This window comes from Psittacula echo (assembly GCF_963264785.1).
Source record: "Psittacula echo genome assembly, chromosome: 4".
Classification (NCBI taxonomy): Eukaryota; Metazoa; Chordata; class Aves; order Psittaciformes; family Psittacidae; genus Psittacula; species Psittacula echo.
In genome coordinates, this window is record NC_137738.1 from 1225337 (window position 1) to 1249156 (window position 23820).

Consider the following 23820-nt stretch of genomic DNA (forward strand, 5'->3'; position numbering starts at 1 on the left):
AACTTCAGAAAGAAGAGCCAAATCCCAGGAACATGGTGCAAGTTACACCACTGTTAATAGGTAATATGGGACAGACCTCCTATTCAAAAGGTGTATCAACAGACCCAATAGTGCCCTGTTTTTATGGGAAGATGTGTTGAGAGCATCTTTGCTGGTCTTTCTTGACTTCACAGGCATAAGAGGCGATGCATATTCCCTCATTTCCTGTAAAAGTTGATGGCCTTTCCATGTGAAATACCACACAGGGTTTATTTTTGATGCCCTTTGAATGTTTTGTGCCAGCCTTGTTCCGTTTCCCTGCATAATTTTTAATAGGCAGTCTTTGAAGTTGGGTTGGGGCTGAACCATCTCGTCGGCAGCCTGAGCATTCACTGTTGACTTCTCCCTTCTTTGACTCATGCATCTCTAACAGTCTGGAAGGGGAGCGTGTTGAGAGGGACTCTGAAGCAATGTTGTATTTCTGGAAAGGGGAAATAAACTTGCAATTATTCTCAGCCATTGTTTGTCACGTGAAAAATGTTACATGCTAATGGCTGCAGATGGTTTAGACAAAAACTGTATGCACTGAAAGCCCTCTTCATTGGAGCTCTGGTTTGCTGTCATACATTATGCTAGAGCGGAAGAGGGTTTGTTCTGCCTGCAGCTATGTATTACCCTTCTTTGCTGTTGCTAGCACAGACCTTGTTAATATGCATCTGGCTATGGTTAAAATTTTCTCCATCAGTGACTTCACATTTATCCATCCAGATCAAGGATTCTCCTAAGTTAAAACAGGTAAGGACGTGGGTACACAGGAGTCTTTGGTGCCTTTAGAAAGGCAGATGTGAAGGAGGCAGCGTTATGGTTGTGGTCTCATATTTTTGTGCTCTTGTTAAAGCTCAGGATCAATTTTTATGTTAAGACGTATTTATGTCTGCATAAGCATATTGTGCTTCTGTGTGTGCGTGTGACTGTAGACACAGTGATTGCTTCATACTGTGCAACACTAAAACAGCCCTATAATGTGCTTATGTATTCTGGCTTATTCATCAAAACCAGTTGAGACAGCTGTAAAGTGTTACTTTGAATTACAGTTTATACAGTAAAAATGAGAAAAGGTCGCGTTTGATAGAAAATAGTCTGTTAAAATAACACAAAGTGAAGAAGGAAGGGTGAGAGGGTGGAACAGGAGTTGGAGTTCAGCACTCCTGAGGTAAGGTGAGTGATCAGGAAAGATTTCCATGGACTGGTTTGGTCTTGCCATTAATCACATTCCCCATGGATGTGTCAAACAAATGGATGTGCAGCGATGCAGTTGGGTAACTGCTCATGAGTTGCTTTTCTTAATTGCAACATTAATGCTCACTGCTGTGACATCTTACTCGTCAGTGATGCTCCATGTTCGTATCACCAGTGGGCACTCTCTGTAGGTACTCTGGAAGTTGGCAAGGTGTGGAAGGCCCTGTGCAAATCCCAGATTGCAGTTTTCTGTCTGTTCTTTTAGGTGCTGATACCCGAGTACAGTCAGCTCTGTTCAAAGCCATGGTTTTCTTTTACCTGTTATAAAGGGCGTGTTGCTTCTGACAAGAAGGCTTGTAATGCTGTAGGAAGGTGACCTGGCTTCGTAGTCAACTGTCTGGCTAAAACTAGGCATGGGAGAGCAGTCTATGGCCAGCTAAAGCTGCTTGAATGGTCACATGCTTTATGGGAGAAAAGAGTTTTGAAGAATAAGCCTTTATTTGGCGGAATGATTTTATCGGAGCACTAGAGGCAGGATAACGGGATGAGATGAAATAATTTGGCTGCTCTAGAATAGCCCAGCTGCTGCAATTTTTGCATCTGATTATGTATTTCAAACTAAGAGATTTTACAGTTTCCATTGAGGCAATAACTGTCACTGTTTATGTGGAGAGCTGGCCCTTACCTTGTCTTTCTCTTTCTCCGCAGGTGCCTGGCACACTGAGCCTATTGATCTGTGTAGGATCTGTGCTGTGGTCCATTTATTGAAGATGTGAAGCAACGGCAAGTCTGAGGTTGGAATTACTGATAGACTGGAGAAAATCTTAGTCCTTGTGATGCACATGGACATGCTGGATTATAAGTAATTCTAGCTTTTCCCCTCCCCTCCCTTCCCCTCACTCAGCTATCTCAGGGTTCATAGAGATTTCAATGGTTCGTGTGCCTGTAAGTTTGGAACAGAAGTGACCAAAAATGGGGGACCAGCAATTGTATAAAACTAACCATACTGCCAACAGCAATGAGAACTTGTACTACCAACAACACCAAATGAACTCGCTTCCATCTCTAAATCATAGCTATGGGACGTCTGTTCTGGATGCTCCCCAGGTATCCCCTCTCTCCCCACAGTTTCCCCAAGATTCAAGAGACAGTATAGCTTTGCCTGTAGGTTCAAAAAGTCTTGGATCAATGGATACATCCAGACAAACTACTTGGACACATTCTGGCTCAGGAAACCACGTCCCAGTGAGGAACAGTTTGACTAATCCAAGCGCGATGTGGAGCCCTCTCGGGCAGGGGGAGTCCCACGATGGGTACCAATATTCCTACTCTCAACCCAGTGAAAATCGATCGCAAAAAATTACCAGTGGGGTCCTGCATAAACTGGACTCCTTCACACAAGTGTTTGCCAACCAAAACCTGAGGATCCAAGTGAACAACATGGCCCAGGTTTTGCACACCGAGGCTTCGGTGGTGGAGAGCTCTGGTGACAGTGCGCTCAGGCAGCTGCTGTCCCAGAAACCAGCAGTTGAGCAACAGCCCGTAACTTCCAGTGTACAGCGATACCAGCCGGTGCCGCAGCAAAGCCACCAGAGTTTTGCAAGCACACAGCAGAAGCAGCAGATGCAAGTCATGCAGCACCAACAGTTGTACTACGACTACCAGCAGCATTTATCACAGATGCAGATGCACTCTGCGTTCCAGCAAGGACAGACACACGTTCAGCAAATGCAGCCCCAGCAGCTCTTACCGCAGCAGATGCAGCACTTGCAGCAGGCTCAGTACTATGCTCAGCCACAGCAGGGACATCCTCGGCTCTCCATGCAGGAGATCCAGCAGCAGCAGCCCGCTCGGCAGCAGCAGCAGCGGCACTGCCCGGTGCCAATAGCTCAGTATTACCAAACGCAACCTGTCATGCAGCAGTTACAGCAACAGCAGCAACAGATGCAGTTGCCGCTTCCTCCGTATCACAGGGAACCTGATGCAAAGGCTATGCATGACTCACAGCAGTACTCTCAGGATCCCAGCCATCCTGTGCAGCTTATCCAGTTGGGAGCAGTGCCTCAGTATTGCTACCAGGATCCCCACGAACAGTACAGGCACTTGTACCCGCAGAGTTTGCTGCAGCAGCAGGACCAGCAGAAGCAATACCCGGGTGAGAGCAGGGTGCCAGCTCTGAACTCCCATGTCGGCCTCACTCCTCCAGAGAGCGCGGAGGATGCCCCACGGCAGGAGATGAACTCTGTAGGTAATGCTGTCCCTCATCGAACTCTTTTGCCACCCTCGGGGGTTCATCTGAACAACAAAAGCTCTCAGCAAGACTCTCCTAGCACCACATGGCCTCAGGTAGGTAATGGCTTAGACCCATGTTTTGCACAAGTGTAGCAAAGTGTGGAAATGACACTGCTGCAAGAGAGCGAAGAGGTCAGGATGTGAGCTCTGATCACTTGCATGTTTTGGGAAGCTGCATTAGGAGACTTCTCTTGTCTCCATCCCTGGGTTCAGGCCGAGCTGGTGGCACCACAGAGCTGCTGCTTCCCTCTTGAGGGGCTTTGGGAAGTTCTGCCTCTGTTTCTGGGGAGGAGGGACCCAGTTACAACAAATGCTTCTGCTAGTTTTTCAACACCCGAGGGCTGGATTGCTCAGGAGCAGTCAGACAACTGCCTGTTGCAGAAGGAATGCTTCTGGGTCAGAGCAAAGGCTTCCAACAGCAAGCGAGTGTAAGGAATCTTGCACTAGCCATGCTCAGAGGGGCACTGATTTGGTAGAGCTGTTGGGAGGCTGTCAGCTCAGAGGCTTTTCATATTAGTAAAATCATACACCCAATGCAGCCGTTATGTTGTGGGGACCTTCATTTCTGCATTCCTATTTTCCTGAAAAAGGCTTTTCTCTCTCTTTTCCCCTCTTTTCTCCTCCTTTGCTCGCAGGTGCCACTGTCAGACGGCAGACTGCAGCCCCTGTCCCCAGAACAAAGGTACTTGAACAAGATTACTTTAGTCCTTTTAATTTAAGTACAAGAAATACAAAGGAGTGCTGCGGTGTAGAGGGAGGGAGAGGCTCTCTGGGTACTGTTCCTCTACTAGATGCATGTTCTGTGTTTTGTGTATTTAAGTTTGTGTGATTCCCACCATGCCCCCAGCAAGAAAATCAATTCTTTGCTTTGTGTTCCATAGAAGAGAACCAAAGAAAGAGCAAAAGCAGGGGAGCAGTTTGCTCTCAGTGTTGCATTTGTAAGAGAAGAGATAACGTGTGGTTTGGATTTGTATCTTTGGCATTGGGGATCTTCTGTTTCACCTGAAGGTCTCACCTTTGAAGGACTGAGGTGTCCTCCAGCACAGCTTCCTCCCATGAGTAGGAGCACTTGTTAAATGCTGTCATGAGTGGGGAAATGTAGGTCTGACACGATAGATCTTGTGGCTTCTCGGTTTTCCATACTGAGGCCTACTCTAAACTTCCCTTCTCCCCATCTTGGGAGCAGCGGATCCAGGTTATTGCCCACATACTCCACAGCAGTCACCGTGTGCATACTTGTGGCTTCATAACCATCTAGCTGTAAAATTTTATTGACTTCCTTGACTAAAAGTCTTCTTTTTGCAACAAAGGGACCGTGCCAAACTAATGTCTCTTCTTCTGTTCCATGCTAAAACCAAATGAAAATACACATAGTGGCCAGAACAGAGAAACACTTCCTGAGAGAGCTGATGCGAAGAACAAACTAATGTGTTCAATATGCTTGAAGGAGTTTAAGAGTTTGCCTGCTCTAAATGGTCACATGAGGTCTCACGGAGGAGTAAGAGCATCTCCTAACTTCAAACAGGTAGCAGTCCGGTTTACTTCGGTATTTGGCTTTCTCCCTTCCATGTTTGCTTGCTTTGCCATGCTTTGCTTTGCTGTCAAAACTCGTTCTTCTCGGCGCTCTTTTGTTTTGTCATACCCTGTGTAAGCAGAAAAGGACGTGAATCTGTTAGTCTGTAGGCCAGAAGTCTTGCTTTCAAGCCCGAGGCAGTGATGGAGGACAGAACAGAGTTTGTCCCTCTCTTTCTCTGCATGTTACAAGAGCACCCCACAGAATCAGTTAGGAGCATCGAATTTTTTTCCCCTCCTGTTTATTGCATTAGAAATACCAGGAACATCAAGTCTTCCTTATTTTCATTCGGACTACTTGGATGACTAAAGGATGTTAATTGGAAGCCTTCCCAGGCTTTAATTGAAGGAGCAGGATTGTTGAATCTTTGACAGCTTTCTTCCCAAGTGTTTTGGTTCTATAGGTATCAACAAATACCAAACCAAACATGGAGTTTGAATTGTTCTGCATAAGAAGAACTTGCCCTGTCAGTTGGTTTTTCTCTGTCCTGGTATTTGATGAATTCTGTCCTAACTGGGAATACCCCAGGAAGGCAAAGAGCCATCAGAGTTACACCATCTGCGTCTTTGTTTTTAGGTGGGGGATGGAGAATTCTGTCTTTATAGCGATAAAAAGAGCACGTGTTTATCTCCCCTCCTGCAAGCTATCTTGTGAAGATGCTTCATGTGGTTATTTTCCACCGAGGCTGAAGCCTGTGTAGGAGTCATAAGTAATCCACCAACTTTGTTCAAGGCAAGCAGAGCCCAGGGAGCAACACCGTTGTGTGTTTTGTAACCCTGGCCACTACTTTTGAGCCACGGTGCATACCTTGTCTAGTGTGTCCATCCAGCAGTAGCCTCCTCACTCGGGCTGAAAGCCTTTAATTGTCTGTACAGGATGAAGGAGAGAACCCACCACAGCAGCCGCTGCCTAAAGAGGTGGATAGCCTCGCACCCATCGTCATGCCAGTGTCTGTCCCTGTAAAGCTTCTGTCGCCTGAGCCCAGCACGCAGCCCTCTGCCAGCACTGCCACAGTCAGAGACAAGCCTGCCAACCCTGTGTCAGATGATGAGATGCCCGTGCTCGTGAAGATGACTTACTCGCCACCGTGCAGTCCAAAAGTGGCCAACCCCTGCTCATCCTCTGTGAGTGCTGCGTTTCTTGCCACTAACTGTGCTGTGCCTGTTAAATCCCTTTGCTTATAGTGCTGCTACTTCCTAAAACATCTGTATCCTAGAATATGTTCCAGAGTCTTCACGATGCCCAGTAAGCACAAAGGGCCTGTAGCATCACAGCATTTCTTCCTAGGCCATTTGAAAATGTTAATTTTCCCTGTGCTGGGGAAATGGAGACCTCAGTTGAAAAGAAATAATTTGCAATTGGACCGTAGTATTCTTTTATGCCACTAGAACAAAGGGATTTAGTATCTTTTTACTGGTTTTGGTTTGGTTTTTTTCCCCTTTCAGGCTGCTTTTGTTTTACGTTATTGCAGTTTTATTTCTTCCTGGTGTTCTTTAAAGGCAGATCTATGTGCTTCTCATTTCAGCCCAAGACACGAGGGCACCGTGTAGTGCTTACAGCGTGTGCTCTCAACCACTATGAAGTAATTTTTCCTTTCTTTCTGCATGCATCAGATCTAAGAGAATCTGATCTAGGAAAAAGAGCTATGCTCAGTGCTTTCATTTCACTTGTAAAACCGGGATTGTCAGGCAGCACGAGGAATTGAGGAGTACTTGAAGGAGATGTGAGAATGCTCTTTCTTGTTTCCCTGAAAGACTCCTGGAGCAAGCGGTATTTATTTCACATTCCAGTGTAGGAACAGATGCTGCTTGTTCCTTCAAATCCATGTTTGCAGTCTACTCCATGATAAGAGATTACTGGGAAGCAGAAGTACTGCATGGCATTATCTGTGTTATGCAAAGAAATACTCCTGTGGTTACATTTCCTCTCCTTCTCATGAGGCTGATGGCCAAACGAGGGGACAGAATACACCATCACGGATCACCTCCCTTCTGACCCTTCTCTCAGACATAACACAGTCATTTTAAATACGTATGAAGTGTTTTACTCTCTTCCTTTCAGATCAGAGGTTTTACACATCTGATCTGGTTTTACACATTCGGCCCTTTCCTGCTGAAGCCAGCATCTCACAATAGTTTGTAACTCAGCCGTACAGCTTTCATTGTCTATGTCTGGTTTCTAGGAAGAAAAGGGACAGTCTTTTCTGAATCCCTGAGCTCTGAGTGGGAGATCTTCTCTAGAGACACCAGAGTAGGTGGCTTGGGCTTGTGTATTTCTGCAACGTATGTGAAGTGACTGAGATTAAATCTGCCAGTGTTTGGCTAAATGCGCATTCATTCACTCAGAATTATGCTTTGCAGTCTTTATTAGTGCCCAAGCAAACTAAATGCGTGCAGTTTCTTCTCTGGATCCTATCTTTTATCTAAGCAGTAGCACGGGAAACATTCAAAGACCGAAAGAGCTGCAGTTCCCTCCTCTTCTGTGAAGAGATTGTGCCATTAGAGACCTTTTTTTTTCCCCTTTTTAATACCAAAGAACGGGAGCTGTGTTGCATTTATTTATACTGTGCTTTGAGCTGTCCAGAACAACTCCCACAAAGCTGCTGGAATCAGTAAAATCAAACAGCAGAGGGAAACTGAGTATTCAGCAAGGCTACAGGGCAGTGAGCAGTCAGGTGAGGCCCATCAGGACCTACCCAGAGTGGATCTGTCAGGGTGCAGCAGCAGGGCCCACAAGGATGGATTTGGTCTTGGATATTGGGAACCAGTTCCTGGAGCTTCAGAAAAGGAGTGGGGTGATTATGCATAGACGTGATGGTCTCCTTTAATATTCACTGTGATCTTTTTTTGCTGGTATAACCACATTGAGGCTAAGGTGTACCATAGGGGAAGCGGCATAGGAGATGGGGGGTACAAGACTTCTAGGGTATTGTCTTGGTTACTTAGTTTTACACTAGTGAGAAAGGAGTACCAGCTCTTTCACATTTAAAGAGCAGAACAAAATGAGCTCTTACTCAAAGACTTGGATCTGGCCTTCTCTCTTTAGGTTTGAGTTGGGGTTTTTGCCTCTTTCTCCTTTATGGACACAAAATGTTCAACATCATCATGAGCTATGTCCGTGGTTCCAGGTAACCCTCGCCCCTTCACTGCTCTGAATGGCCATTAGCAACAAAATGCTCTGTAAAGCTGCATTTGGGTTTTTTTCCTGCAAAAGGAAAACTCTTCCAAAACTTAGCTCCTTTTTTTTTTTAGAGAGAAAAAATGTCAACAGCTGTTGGAGAGGATACAGCCATGATCTAACAGGGAGGACAGGACCTCTGTAATCAAAAACATTTCCACAAGCTGCAGTGTATTAACAGAAGGGATAAAGGGTGACAGGGCTAATGCTCCTTGAACATGGTTTTGATTGGGTGAATGCGAGTCTCAAGAATCAGCCATGGTGTAAAGATTTATGTTGTCTAAACATACACTGCAGTCATTTATGTAGTAGTAGGATTTAGCAGATGAAGCAGACATGGTGGAGTAACTGTGTTAAATTTCTGCCACTTTCCAAGTTCATCCTAAAGAGGATCTACTGTGGAACACCTAAAGCAGTATCTTTAATACTGTGTTCATCTCCCAGCTCTTTGTGTTCTTAAAGCACAACCTCAGAATCTGTTTCGGCCTGTGTTCCCCCCCGGAATCCAGATTCCAGGTTTGCACAAATCCGGTGCATTCTGCTTCTGTGGACTCTTAAGGATTTATTGTTAAATGGCTTTTTAAACATTCATGTTCTAGAATCCTAGGCATGGCACAGTGTGTGTTTCCCAAATGGACATCTACTCCCCTTTTCCCTGCAAGGAAAGAGGAGAGAGTTAAGTTCAAGATTTGTTGCAGCTGGACTGTACTCAAGCTGATGGGAATGTAGTGATAAGAGGCAAAGAATTTGAATTTATGACATTTTTCTTCCTTTCCTGCCGCTGAGTCCTGCAGTAATTTCACTGAGCTCATGTGTCCTTCCCAGGCAAACAAAATAAATGCATTGGAAAACATCTCATCTAAAGTTTCTAATAAAACGTGACTGGGTAATGAAATAACTGCCCGCAGCCTGTGTGTGCTGTACTACACTGCAAATAGATGTGCCCAGGGTGTTCTGCTGCAGCTTAAAGAAGGGTGTGGGGGACTCACGGTCTGGGAGAGCTGTTTCCTACACCTTCAAGAGCTGGAAGCAGCCTCTCCATGTGTGCCTGTGGCTCAGCCCTACCCTGACCCAAAGGGCTTGCTGATGGAGGGGAGGGTAACTTGTCCTGGTTTTTCTCACTCCCCTGAGGTTTCTGTGTAGCACCAGATACCGAATTGACCAGGCTTATGGGAATAACTGCCTGGTGGTCACAGCATTTCCTGAGCTGTAGGGAACTGTGTGCAAACCACGTTTTTAAGCGTGCCTAAGCACTAAAGTTCTGTGTGTTTTCCTGTAGGAAATTAGCAAAAAACCTCATCCAAGTGCTGTAAAATTGGAAGAAAACTTCAAACCATTGCAGGACAAGAAGAAGTATCGGCACAGACCTGAACCTCTCTTCATACCTCCTCCTTCCTGCAACTTCAGCATGTCCCATTCGGGTGCCACCCTGTACCAGAGTCAGCTTCGCTCTCCCCGTGTCCTCGGGGATCATCTGCTGGACCGGACGCATGAGCTGCCCCCCTACACTCCACCCCCGATGCTCAGTCCAGTTCGGCAAGGGTCTGGTCTCTTCAGCAGTGTCATCACATCATCTCACAGCACCTCGCATGCTCAGCTACCACTTACACCACTGACACCTACTCCACGAGTACTCCTGTGTCAGTCTAGTAAGTATTACACTTACAGAGAGGCAGCACATAGTAAACACCAGCTCTTGTGGTGTTCCCACATGAGCGATTTTCATGTGTACTCACATGCATGGCTGGTTCTGCTACTTCACAGGAAAAGTCCATCTTTATTGGGTTTTTTGCCTTGGATTTTGTAGAGGTGGTGTTAAAGCTTAAAGTGAATAGAGGAGCCTAGCCAGCAAGTAAGGCTGTGATCTTTCAGTGTGGTGTGCCTCAAGAAGGGGCCACCATGCCTCTCGTTACATCTGGGCCTTCTGAAGTGGCTGGGCCACTGGGTCTGGTTTGAGATGTGGGGTTCATTTGAAGTATTTTCTTATGAAGCACTGAACAAAAACGTGTCTAATCACACATGATCAGGGCAGTAGAAACCTCTACAAGTTAAGACATTTCTGGTACCTCTAAAAATTTAGACAGTTTCTGCCTATACGTTGATAAAGGGTAATTGTTGATGTGAATGGGGAAGTGGCAATGCATCCACTGCATTGATGGGGTGTCAGCAGTGATACAGTTGTTACCAAAATACCCTTTTAAGTTCAAACACCAATCTCTGTTTCAGATAGTATTGATGGAAGTGTCATTCCTGTGACGCCTGGGCCTGGAGAACAGACTGTTGAACCGTAAGAAAAACCATATTGGTTTTGTCACTGCCTTCATAGATAGGTCCAGACTACAGCGTGTGGCTTAAGTGCTTTGAACCGGGCAGGTAGGGTTCAACTGCCTGAAATCACGTTGGGCTGGATGTATTTAAGGTTGCTCTGGATGATGGCTGAGGACACTGGAAGCAAAGTGGCTGTGAGAGATGGAGATGTCATGGCTCAAAAATGCTGGGAGAGGCTTGATGGGAGCCACTGAAGGCGAAACAGCAGTCAGTGATGGGTGGGAAGAGGACCGTGAAGGACACATATGCTGATCCCATACTGTTGTTTAGATAGATATTAACTGTGGAGTTTTGGAGAGGTGTTACCTGGTGGGTTCCCCAGGTCAGACTGCAGACAGGCTTGTCTCTCAGCAGTAACGTCTCTTTCTGCTGAAGAGTGCCGTTCTCTATGAAAGATACCGATCTGGCATCTAAGCCTCTTGCTAGTCAACACACATACAGGCTAGCTTGAGTTGTCCACAAGGTAGGATGTCTCAGTACAGTTTCTGTATTTAAACTTTAGTTTCCCCCAAGAGATCAGGTCTGTCTCCATTCAGAATACCCCACTGAGAGTCAAGCTTTGTGTAAAGCAGTCTGACGCAACTTCCTGCCATGCCAGTGTAATAAAAGTTTAGCTGGAAACAAAAGTGAAGGCTGATGTGACTTCTTGGGGGTTCTTGTTCTGTACACTGTGTGGTTGAATACTTATTCATTTATTTGTCCTTACAGACGAATCAATATCGGGTCCAGATTCCAGGCTGATATTCCTGAGCTGCAGGACAGATTGCTAATGGAGAAGGATGTGCACAAGGCTACTTTGGTTTGGAAACCATGGCCAGAACTGGAGAACCAAGTCTTCCAACAAAGAGGTACAATGACTTGCTGGTTCAGAAGTACATCAGCCTGTGCCTGCTGAAGAAATTCACATTGATTTCTCATGTGTATCCTGTATAAAATGTTCAAGAGAGTATTATTTACTGAGGATGCAGAGCTAGAGACCAGAACTGCGTGTTACAGGTTCCGAGTAACAAATGACATGGTGCCACTTAAAGTGAAGTCAGGATGAAGTGCTTTCTGGCAGCCAAGGGGGAAGGATTGCTGCTGGGAAGTGGTGTCTTGGGGTAGTTTTGGGTGCTGAACTGCCTGGTAAGGGCAGAGGTCACAGATGAGGGGCATCTCCTGGGCCTGTTCTGTGACCATAACGGAGAGGAAGTGTGACGGCTTCTACCAGTCCTGAGCAGAGCTTGTTCCTGCTTCCAGCACAGTTTGTTTCTGTTTCTCCATCCTGACTGGAGCCTTCTTGGCACAGCAGCACCAGTGGCCTGTGCAAGCCAGTGATCACAGCCAGATCTCTGGCTCTCCAGTAGCCTGTCCCATCCCAGGGATTGCATTCTGCACATCCCATCGCATCCCCTGCTCAGTGAGAGATGCTAAAACCAGGATGGGTGCTGGGGAGAGAATATGAAAGCTGCTGCCCTGAACTACGTTGGGTTTGAGTGGCATTGCAGAATCCTTGGCTCTGGGTGCTTGACTGACAGGCTAGTGTATTAACAGTAAAATGCTGACTTGTTTCTCACAGTGGAAGACCTTTTAAATATGAGCTGTTCCAGTGTGTTACCTGGTGGAGGAACTAACTCAGAATACGCTTTGCACTCTCTCTTTGAAGCAAAAGGAGATATTATGGTAAGATAAGAAGCTGAAAGGGGAGATAGGGTCCTCTTCTGCAGATAAATTAGCATGCTTTATTAAATGGATTTAGATATGGTTATATAAAAAAGATTTCTGATTGATTTGCAGTGAATGACTTTTCCCTTTCATTCTCTGATAAATTTAAATTTCAAAGCAGTGCTTCTCTGAAGGCTTACTGTATATTTCATATAGATAAGATTACTTAGTTTATAGCCTTGGGGCTTTGAATGTATCCCAGTACTTACTCCAGCCCTGATATTTCACCAGCTTTCTATTTGGTCACAGAGAGCTTAGTCCGTCCTCTCCTAGCCCTTATAAAAACCCTTTTCTGTAGCAGCAGTCATATCTAATTATTTGTTCAGAACTGTGAGGTAATTGCACACAGGTCTCATATAAATAATGCATTTCAGATATTTGCATTAGTTTAGTGATGGGAATGTTATTAAGTAGGGCAAAACATCCACTTTGCCCAGTGTTAGGGAAAGACAAGGCCCTGCACTGGTTCCTGGAAAGCCAATTTGAAACAAACTGCATCAGAACACAGGGCTGGAATGAATCTCACAGGATTGTCTAATACAGTGGGATTTAGCTTGTGTCCCAGTTTCCTTAGGCTTTGTTAGCTGGGTCTGAGACAGGAGGCTAAACTTACTGTCAGGATGTGAAATTTGCTATACGGGGGGAGGGGTCTGCATTGTCAGAGGAAATATTTTGGGGACCCACAGATCATCTGTCTCCCTGATCCAAAGGAGGATTAACTATACTTGCTGCCATTCCTTAGAGATGTTGACCTAACAGATGTTCTAAAAGCCTTTATGCTATAAATATTAATGCTATCAAACCAGCTATTAAATATTAGTATTAATTATCACCACTGTAAACATATTTGTATGTGGCAAGCAGAAGGGAGGGAAGAGCTGGAAGCTGCTAAGTAATAGCTACATTTGTGCTAAGGCAGGACAGGGGTACCTTAGGTGCTCTGTGACGTACATTGTTAATGGGTCTTGGAGTAATTTGATGCGATTTTGTATGGCAGAAAAGCAAAAGAGAAAATGAATTCATATCCTCATACCAGATAGTCTTCTAAATGCAGCTGTGGCCACAGCTGACTGCATTTGCTCATTCTGGTTTTCCCTGCTGTTTCATTTAGGTTACTCTTGAGAAGCTGCTGTTGAGGAAGCCAGTGAGATTGAAGTGTCATCCTTTGGCAAATTACCACTACGCCGGTAGGTTTCCCTGTGCTCCCTCCGTCTGCTGGTATCTAGAATCCAAGGCTGGAATTCCAGGCTGGAGCATGGGATCATGCTGCACTCTTTGCACAGGGATGGCAGCATCTAATAGAGAGGTGATGTGGACCATGCTGAGTGGTACTTCTGAAGCCTTTTGTGGGAGGTTTGGAAGTGTTTTGCCTGTCTGATGATGTACAGAAACTTTGCACCCATGTGGCTGTGTGGGGTTCTACAGATTTAAAACTGCCTTGAATCAGTTTTTTTTCTCTTTTAAAACTCCTTTTAAAACTGCTGCTATTAGTAGATCATAATCTACTAGCAGGAAGAACTCCATTTTGTGGTATATACACATCTGCCATCATGCCTTTTTTTTCTTAGGTAATGGTGAATAAATGAATATGATAAACATGAGCATCCTTCCAAAGAGGCAGTGCTGTAACTCTTGCTAGTGTTTTAGTACCAGATACAGAGCCTTTCTTTGCCTGGATTTAGCCAAGAAGAAAGAGGTCTGGGGTGGTGACTTCTTTAACAAACACAACAGGAACTACATGTTGGTGATGAAGAAGTGCTCTGTGGAATACACAAGGTAGTGTTAAGTCATTGGACTTATGTTACATCACCTAAGCATAGGTGGGAAATGTCTCTCCTCTGCAGCCCTCCATGTTACTGGTTAATGCTTCATAGTGGCTAACTGCTGCTTGGACACCCAGAATAGGGTTTTACAAAAGAGATTTGAGACTACCTTCAGTTTTAGGCTCAACAGGAAACAGGCCAAAAGTCTGGTGGTCATTGTAATGTACTCATTTCCAGTTCCAGTCATTATGCAACACAAGTACAGAGACAAGCTGCTTCCTGGCTGTAGCAGCTCACTGGGAAGACTCCCAGGTAACAAGAACTTTCTTGTAAAGCAACAATTTAACCCCTTGGCCTGAGAACAAGAACAGAAACACGTTTGATTGCAGCTGATAACGAGAGTGAATGAATGAATGTGAAGATCAGGTTTTGAGTCTTGTCTGGGGGAGATGCTTAGTGCCTTTGATAATAGCTCTGTTGTAGTCCAAAGGGTGAATATGGGGTGGGTGGAGAAGGACATCAGCCAGGAGCTTTGACAAGGGTCTCTTATATGAAGAGATGACACCAAATCATGTGTGAGACAGTCCAGGGCATGAGAGCAGGAAGGTGAGGAGCTATCACAGCAGCCTCATCCTCAGTAAGCAGTCTAATTAGCAGAGCAGATAAGACACTTCTGCCTGTGTGGCAGAGGAGGAGGAACAGTCTTTACTGAAGCACCTTCAAAGTAGTTTCAGAAGGTGCAGGGAGAAGCCAGGAGAGGCTATTTTGTTTAATCTTCCACATGAGATGATGCTAATCCTTATTAACTAGCACTGAGACCTGTGGACATCAGTGTATTCCTATTCCTGAAGCAGTAAAGGAAGTTTGAGTCTGTTTATCACAGCATGAAACAAAATCTCACCAGTCTGGATTTAAGTGCCATAAAATAACAAGACGAAGCATTACTTACTAATGCTCTTGAATGCAGCATGTGATTGGAACTTGCATTGACAGCCCCACTCTAGCACCATGCAGCAGCTCTTGAATAATGGCTCATTTGTGGTTGATAATCAGCCACCTGAGGCATATGGGAATTTCTTGCAATCTAGTGCATGAATAGCTTAATGTAACTTCAAGTGGCATTTGTGTGGGTTAATTCTTTGGGCTTTCTGCTCCATACTCAGAAATTGCAGCTCTCGGTTGTCACCACATTTAAAGGTGAAATAACTGAAACAGAGCATGGCATTGACTCATGAGCATTAACTGATAGCACAGTCAATCCAAATTCATCCTTAGCATTGCCCTTGGATGAGGGTATAAGCAACTAGGTTGCCTATGAAACCTGTTAGCTTGTGAGGGAAGTGAGTTGTAGAACTTGAGGCTTTTCTGTTGTGTGCCGAGAGAGTTGGGCATGCTGGCCCTGGGCTGCTTGGGAGAGCACCCTCATCTCTTTGTCCTAAAGCTTTGCCATCTGTCAGGATGGTGTTCTAGGGAAGAGAGAGGGAACATGTATCTAATACAGGAGGAGCACTGTGCAAACACTTGAAGTATTTGCATTTGAAGAGTGGAATTTCTCAGGTCCGAAGTTCTTCTGCAGTGAGAATTGCAGGAGAAATGGTCTCTGAAATAATGCGGTTCAGGCAGCCTGGAAACTTCTTGTACCTGCTGGGATCGGGTGTGGATCAGAGCCAGCATATGCTGTATGTGATGGATTTGAGCCACCTCTCAGGGTGACTCCCGGGGTGCATGTGTAGCCCCCTCGGAACTGACAGATTGGGTCCAAAGCCCCCAGAGTTGTAGAAGATACTTATAGTCAGTGAACCAGTGCAAAGACAACAGGGCCTGTAAAACAATGTGTCCGATAAATGTCTGAACATAAAGAGGAGCCTTCAAATTTTATCTGTATTCCAAAGTCCAAAATTCTTCCTTGCTGCATTGCAGATCTCTCTCTATGCACGTTCTCTGTATCTCCCTCAAGCTAACAAGAGCAAAAGCGGTTTCCCAGCAACCAGAGTTAAAAACAGCTTTTCTTCTGTTTCTTTTCCTACACAGGATTTATTCTATTAATTAGGTTACTTCCAATTAACCCGCATAATCTTGCAAGGGCCTCTGCTAATACCACAGCTATTGGGGAAATGCTGTAAGGCCTGAATCCTCCATGGGTGTACAATAAAATTAGTTCATAGAAGTGATTCTGTAGTATTTATTTTTCAGGAGAGTGGGGCAGAGGCAGGGGAGCATGACTGACTAGAGAGGTTTGCCAAAGCCTAAAATCTCTCCTGCGGTGGTTTTATGCCTCTTAGAGTTACAGCTCCGCATAGTAGAGCAGGCCACTGGACTGAATCGGTGCATTTGCCCCTGCCCAAAGGGATGAAATATGAAATCACTGGCAAACTGTGTAAGAAGGGAATGATGGTGGCTCAGGGTGGGAAAGATGGCGAGGCAGTGTGTCAGCAGAAAGATCTTTGGGTGATAACAGAATAAATAAAACTGGCTTGAAGCCAGTGCTTTTCTCTGACGGTGGAGAGAGCTTTAGTGTAAATCTCTGTGGAAATTACAAATGTGTGCTGGGAAAGCCTGCCGAAAACAGGTTGGAGGGAAGTTAATTTAGTAGTTTTCAGCATATGAAGGAGGAGTGAGACACCTGCTCTGAGATTGCGAGCCTGGGAGCCGGAGCTGAGAAACAAAACACTTGCAGTTAATAAAATCTGTGCGGTTTTTATAGGCATAAGTAACCTGTAGAGTTCAATGCCATGCATGGGGCCAAGCCCAAGTTAATTGAGTTCAGTGCAGAGGCAAGCATTTCTATGGAGAACGGTGACTTTGACAGGAATATTAGGGATTTCTTCGGATGAAAGTTGTATGTGTTTCAGAAACCTTCAGCCAGACTGAAGGAGAATTTTCTTATGGTCTAAGTCATTTCAAAGGCATCTGCTTTACAGCTTCTTGCATATCCTCCTTTAATGTATGTAATGCTGCCCACTCATACCAATGGGACACTGCTTTGATGCAGTATAGCGATCTTGTGTTCCTTCTGTTTGACTAAGACTGAGGGAGAACAAATTCATTTCAATCTCAATGTTGATTTCACATTTTCGTGGCCAGTTAGGCTGGAGAAGCAGACCCAGAATAACAATGTTGGAAAGTTTTGTGTACAGCTTCCATTAGATGCTCATAAAACACTTTGTACTGCACATAGCTACAATATCTACTTGTGACCTCTGTTACAGAGGATTTAAGTGTCTTACATCAAGCCATGCAAGTGAAGAGCTGCAAAAGGACCTTAGAAGAGTTACGATGTGGAGCATAAAATAATAGGTGACTTCCATGTAGTTGAATGTAAAGTGGTATATATGGGAATAAGCAATACAAGCTTTACATATAAAATTGAGCTCTGTGGTGATACTTTTCAATTAGAATGAGACCTTGGGATTGCAATGCTAGTTTTATGAAAGCATCTGCTCTGCATTTTGCAGCAGCTAAAAAAAACCCAAGTCAAATGTTAGAATAGAGAACACAGTGATACCACTGTGAGAGTCTGGATTGCTTCTGTGTTGAGTATTATGCACCCTTCTGCTCCCTTCATATCTATAGGCTTGCTTTAGTAGTGGAAGAGGTTCAGAGAGGGACAGCGGTAATGGCCATGAGAGGATTGCATGGCCATTACAGAGAGATCATGCAATCCTGGACAGCATGGAGGTGATGGTTGGAATTAGGTTACTTTCTCTTCCAATTGAAGAACAAAGGGTCCTCCGGTGAGTCTACAGGGAGCCATGAGCCAAAGAAGAGGAAATGGTTCTTCACGCAAAGGGTTTCTTGGTCTGTGAAACTCCTTGGCAGAGAATGGGTTGGGTGCAAGAAGTTCAATTGGTTGAAAGGAAGAGTGGGTCAGCACTTACAATGGTAATTACTAAATAAGCAAATTGCAGCAGACTTGGGAAATCCCCTGCACTGGAAGTGGTCAGAGGTTAGGAAAACTTCAGGAGAGGCATTGTATTTGCTTACCCTGGTCTTATTGTTGCCTAAGCAACTGCCTGTGGCCACTGCTGGAGACCAGATACTGGTTAGATGGACTTGAGGACTAAGTCAGTACTGCCATACTTGTATTTGGGTAGCAGCATGTGCTTGAGGTTTTCCAGTTTCTATTTCAGATATGATGTCAGTATAAAGATGGTGATTTTTATAATTTATAATGAATTCACCCTTTTCTTTAAGGCTCTGACAAATGGACACATCAAGAAAGGAGGCTGTTCAAAGAGGCACTGTCCACCTACAGCAAAGATTTCATATTTGTACAGAAAATGGTAAGGTTATTTCTGTTCAGTCAATTGGGTTTTTCTTCTATTTGCTGTATTCTGTTCCCCTTCATTTACCCTCCAGTGCCAGACCAGCTCCTTGCAGGCACAGAGCCAGCCACGGTTATGAGAACTCCGATAGGAGTGATATAATCCATTTGGTGTACCTGTGCCTGCAACTGCAGCACCAGTAAAAAGCAGATAGAAACAATTAAATCAGACTTGTTCCTCTTGTTATTACATGTGGAAGTCTTCACACCTGGAAGCTCAAGTGATGGCATTGTGCGTGTGGAACAAGCATGGTGTTCTGCTGTCAGCTCTGTGTTCTCTGGCAGTCTGTTCAAACGTACCTGAGTCACTTGCATGGAGCTCGGTGCCAGAAAAGGCTGAAGCCTCTTAATAAGGAGGGAAATGTTTGGGCTTAATTTTCAGGTTCTGCCACGAAGTAGAAAAGACAAGGTGTGTACATCTCGGGACAGAATTCCTTACTTGTTGGCTCAGATGGGGCAAAACATTTGGGTTTATGGGAACCAAGTTTTAATTCCTAGATTTCTCAGTGATATTGCACACTTGAGCTACAAAAGTATGTTCTCAGTCATTTTCTGACTGAAGTCTAGAGAATCCCAGAGAAATGAAATGAAGCTGAAATAGTCACCACAAATTTGACTGGAAAACAGTAACTAAAAATGTTACTCTACAAGAGTATTCCTGTGGTAGTCAAACTGTGGGGGTTGTTTTCTCCATATGAATGTTTGAGAAATAAAGCCTGCCTCTTAGAATATACTGACCAACTCAATATATTGAGTTTCCCCCTGTACTGGGCACTGGTGAGGTAGGGCTCCTGCTTATTAAAAAAAGCAAGCATTGTTTTGCACAAGCCAGTGTCCCATTACTGTTGTTCTGACCTGATTTCAGGCATCTGAAGGAAAACAAATGTTTGCACATTAGGTATTTGGAATGAAGTTTACATCCCATACGCAGTACCTGCATTATATATTATATGTCCTTCTCAGTGCCTTTTAACTCCAGCCTCCTGGCCTATATCAGCACCAGTGCGGCAGCAGGACCAGGGCAGTGATTGTGCTCCTGCACCGGGCACTGGTGAGGCCGCACCTCGAATCCTGTGTTCAGCTCTGGGCCCCTCACTACAAGAGAGACATTGAGGGGCTGGAGTGGGGCCAGAGAAGGGCAGCGGAGCTGGTGCAGGGCCTGGAGCACAGTGTGATGGGGAACGGCTGAGGGACCTGGGGGGTTCAGCCTGGAGAAGAGAAGGCTCAGGGGGGACCTGATGGCTCCCTACAACTGCCTGACAGGAGGATGGAGCCAGGAGGGGCTGGGCTCTGCTCCCAAGGAACAAGGGATGGGACAAGAGGAACCGGCCTCAAGCTGCACCAGGGCAGGTTTAGACGGAGCTGAGGAACAATTCCTGCCCCAGAGGGTGCTCAGGCATTGGAACAGGCTGCCCAGGGCAGGGCTGCAGTCACCGTCCCTGCAAGTGTTCACACCCCGTGGAGACGAGGCCTCAGTGCCATGGGACAGTGGTGGCCTTGGCAGTGCTGCGGTAAAGGTTGGACTGGATGAGCTTAAAGTTGATTCTATGGTTCTATATTAAAATTGTGTTGAGTGAAAGCCAGAGTATTGGGATTGGACTATTTCTGCCATTACTTACCTACAGGTTAAGTCTAAGACGGTTGCACAGTGTGTGGAATACTATTATACCTGGAAGAAAATCTTGCGTTTGGGACGGAAACACAGAACACGTTTAGAGAAAAGAAGAGAGGAATGCCTGGTGAGTCTAAAAGAGTGTAAGAATAACACCTGATAATAGTTGTGTTCATCCTGTTTTGAGGAGGAGGTTGAACTAGATGATGTAGGTCTGCTCCATAATTCTGAATTCAGGATGAGGAAGAAGTACGGAAACCTGGAGGCACGCTTGGTTAAGCAGCATGCTGTTCCAGTGCCTTCCCCTGCTATCCAGCACCGTCTGCCTGTGACCATATTTCTAATATCTCTTACATGCACTCTCACTTTCAGACGAGCGGAGAGGAAGAAGTGTTAGAGGAAGATGAGGACATTGAAGAAGACAGAAAGGAAGAGAGGGAGATGCAGAAGTCTCCTGATCCACCACCTATCCCTCTTGTTGGACCTATAGATCTGCCTGCCCTTCAGAGTCTTTCACTTTCTTCGTCCTCCTTCATCTGTGAAATGCCAAACTGTGGTGCTGTATGTGTTTTGTTATATTTAATAGCAGGAGGAGGGGTTGCACGCATGCATGTGAAACCAGGGCTTTAGACTATTGCTGGCTGGCGATATCTCCTGAATCTCTTTGGACAAATTATTTTGCCTGCTTTTAGATCCCAGCCCACAAAACACAGGCAGTATAAAGCTGAATCCTGAGTTGTTGTATCAACAGAAATACTGTATGGTGACAGGTCTGATTACCTTTTTGCTATACAACTGCAGTAATAAGATATATCACTGGTTTGTTTTATTACGACTAAGTTTCTTTAACTCTAGTGGGATATAGGTGAGAGCAAGCAGCATTGACCAAGTAGATTGTGCGTGTTAGAGGTGTATGGTTGTTCTGCGGTCAGCATGCCTCTTTCTGCAGTGCAGTATTGCTTGGTTTTGATTTCTCTTCTTCCCCACCCCACTCTCTATCAGGTGTTCAGCTCCCGCCAGGCGCTGAATGGCCACGCTCGCATTCACGGAGGTACGAACCAGGTGACAAAGCCACGGTGCACCATTGCAGGCACGAAGCAGAAATGCGGTACGCAGAGCGGGTACTGCTCCATCAAGAGCTCACCTGCCCACAGCACAACAAGCGGGGAGACCGACCCAACAACGATTTTTCCTTGCAAGGAGTGTGGCAAGTAAGTGCAGATAACTCTGCAGTATCACATTTGCCCATTTGTTTTCCAGATGAAGAGTCTTGCAACAAACCCTTTGCTTTGCTCTGATGGTCTCAAAAGAACAGTTTTGCCTTGCCAAAACCCTCAGAGATTGGTTAGCATGACATTTTGGATGTTTTGGAAATTACACGGTATTTACTCCAGTATTCCTGAATCCATTTACCTGCTGGAATGTCTACATTTGACAGTCCAGCTTCCTGCTTCATCACGCACTTGCATGTGACAGTGGGTCACTTTTTGTCTGTTTCTGTGCTTGAGTTTGTCCATCCTAACGTGGGGTTCTTTCACGTTTTCTTTGTTGTGCAGGACTGCTGTGAAACTAAGGACAGGGAGAATTAGGATGTGCATAGACACTGAAGCAACTGTGTGAGCTACAAAGTACCTCCGGCAGTAGGAGTAGGCCATTTTGATACTGTCAGGATGTATAAATCTGGTAGTCTGTCCCTGAAATTCTCACCGTGGCTTTGCAGACTTCACTGACTTCTATTTCAGGACAAGGAAGCAAATGTACTGATAGGCTGTTGAGTCTTTTTTGGCTCACTTCATCAAAAGGAATGCATTTTTATCTGATTTTTTTTTTTTTCCCCTTATTCCTTTCAAATTTAGGGTGTTTTTCAAAATCAAAAGCCGCAATGCTCATATGAAGACTCACAGACAACAAGAAGAACAGCAGAGGCAGAAGGCTCAGAAAGCTGCTGTGGCAGCAGAAGCGGCAGCCGCTATTGCGAGAACTACTGGGCCAGTTGGGCATGGTTTGATCCCTCTGGATCACATGAGTTTGGTGAAACATGTTGGAAGTGTGGGTGACATTGACGATGATGTTGTTCAGGAGCTGGGTGATGTCATGGAAGAGAATGAAGTCATGGATGCTGACCTTTTGTTGGATGATGAAGATGCAGATCTACTGCAGGATGACGCCGAGTTGTAAATAAAGTTGTTTGATAAAGACAGCTACTGAGCACACCCTGAATGGATCAATCAGGAAACCTGGACTGCTCGTTTATTCCCCACTGATTGTAAACTACCTGTTGAAAATGATAATCCTTCTATCCAGGTCTAGAAAAGAAAAAAGAGAAATCTGCTTTTTCCCCCCTTTTTTTTTTTTCTATTAATTTGTGTTTTGGAGGAAAAATAAATAATTGGTACAAATATTCTTATAAGGTGTTTTTATCTGAGCTCATTTTGCTGATAATTTCCAAGGCCACTGATTACAGAAGTTCATGGTTCTGCTATCACTTCCCTCCAGATGGTCCCGGTAGGATCGTTAGTCTTTAACTCTTTCCAAGTTTCATTTTACCCCAATTACAAGAATGATCTTCAGACACTTCTGATGGAGCATTTCTTTTTTTTTGCCTATACTGGATCACTTCCAGCATCTTCTAGAGACTAAATGTCATCTCTGTTAAGGAGATAATTACATTCTTTGTGCTGTCATTTTTAAGGAAGGTGGAGGAAAAAAGCCTATTCTGATTTAACTGTGAAATAATGACAGGAGTGACTGTATCATCTGCAGTATCACAGTCCTTTTTCAGTTCTGTCTTGCCTTAATGCAGACATGTTAGGCAGTTTGCAAAAGCATTGGCTACACTGTATGTTTCAGAGCTTCCATTTTAGCAAGGTTTTGATCTGCCGATTTTTAAAATGACCTAATTCAAGGATTGAAGAAAGATGATTGTACTGTGGTTCACATCCTCTGATGGGAACACTGAATCGGGAACACTGAATCAGGAACACTGCCTTGGGAATCAGATTGCACTGGAAATATGTTTTGCTGTGACAATAAATCACACTGCTGAATAGCCATCTCAGTGGTTTTAGGAGAGCATATGCTTGAGCAGCGCAGGAGCTTGCTCTCTCACCAGGCAAATACAGGGAGATGTTCTTGCCCATGGAAGAGATTGGAGCATATGCCTTCAGCGCATGTCAGTTTTTACTTGTAGGCATGAACTGTTATTCTTGTGCCACTTTTAGTCCTCATTACATCAAATTCAAACGTTGTTTCTTTAGTAAAACGTACTGCAAAGGTGAGTTGACATTGCTGTTTCATTACTGGTTTTCCTCCCTTAGGTTCAGATCTACATTCTGGGTGTCTAACACCGTTTATACAAATTTAGATTTGGTCCTCTAAATAGGATCTCAAAAGAATTGTACCCTGCAGAATGAAAGACGTAAGGAAGTATTGAAGCTAGGTTTGAGTGGACCTTTGAGTAGAGAATATGAATACTGATTGTAGAGCTTTCACAGGTAGCAGCACTGATTTTCTTGTGAATTTTGCACAGTTAGAAGAGTATTGCTAACTTTATAAAATATTTTATAAGACTGATTTCAGATCTTCCAGATTTCAGGGTCGTTTGGTTTTTTTTTTTATGGGTTCAGTTTTGTTTTATTGGCGTTTTTTTGCCACATTCCTAACATCTTGAGCAGAATCTTGAGAGATGGTGGAGCTTATTTTCTACTTTCTTCCTTGTATAACTATGCAAAATGAGGGTAAATCACAGCACTTTTGTATAGTTCAGAAGTTTCAAACCCAATGGGACTCATTGACAGAGAGGTGCCTTCTCTGTCAAAGCCAATTACGT

At 44.7% G+C, this 23820-nt stretch overlaps 1 protein-coding gene across 1 annotated transcript; it reads left to right on the top strand.

Annotated features, from left to right (window-relative positions):
* Window positions 1–2190: 2190 nt before the first annotated feature.
* TRERF1 (transcriptional regulating factor 1) lies at window positions 2191–22503 on the top strand (the record flags this gene model as incomplete). Its single annotated transcript, XM_080616907.1, has 14 exons — window positions 2191–3564; window positions 4146–4192; window positions 4885–5035; window positions 5959–6207; window positions 9540–9909; window positions 10487–10547; window positions 11297–11436; window positions 12147–12250; window positions 13404–13479; window positions 18250–18338; window positions 20005–20118; window positions 20364–20552; window positions 20994–21202; window positions 21848–22503. The coding sequence occupies 14 exons, from the start codon at window positions 2191–2193 to the stop codon at window positions 22167–22169; spliced, it is 3495 nt and encodes a 1164-aa protein (XP_080473033.1). The 3' UTR covers window positions 22170–22503.
* Between the last annotated feature and the right edge of the window lie 1317 nt (window positions 22504–23820).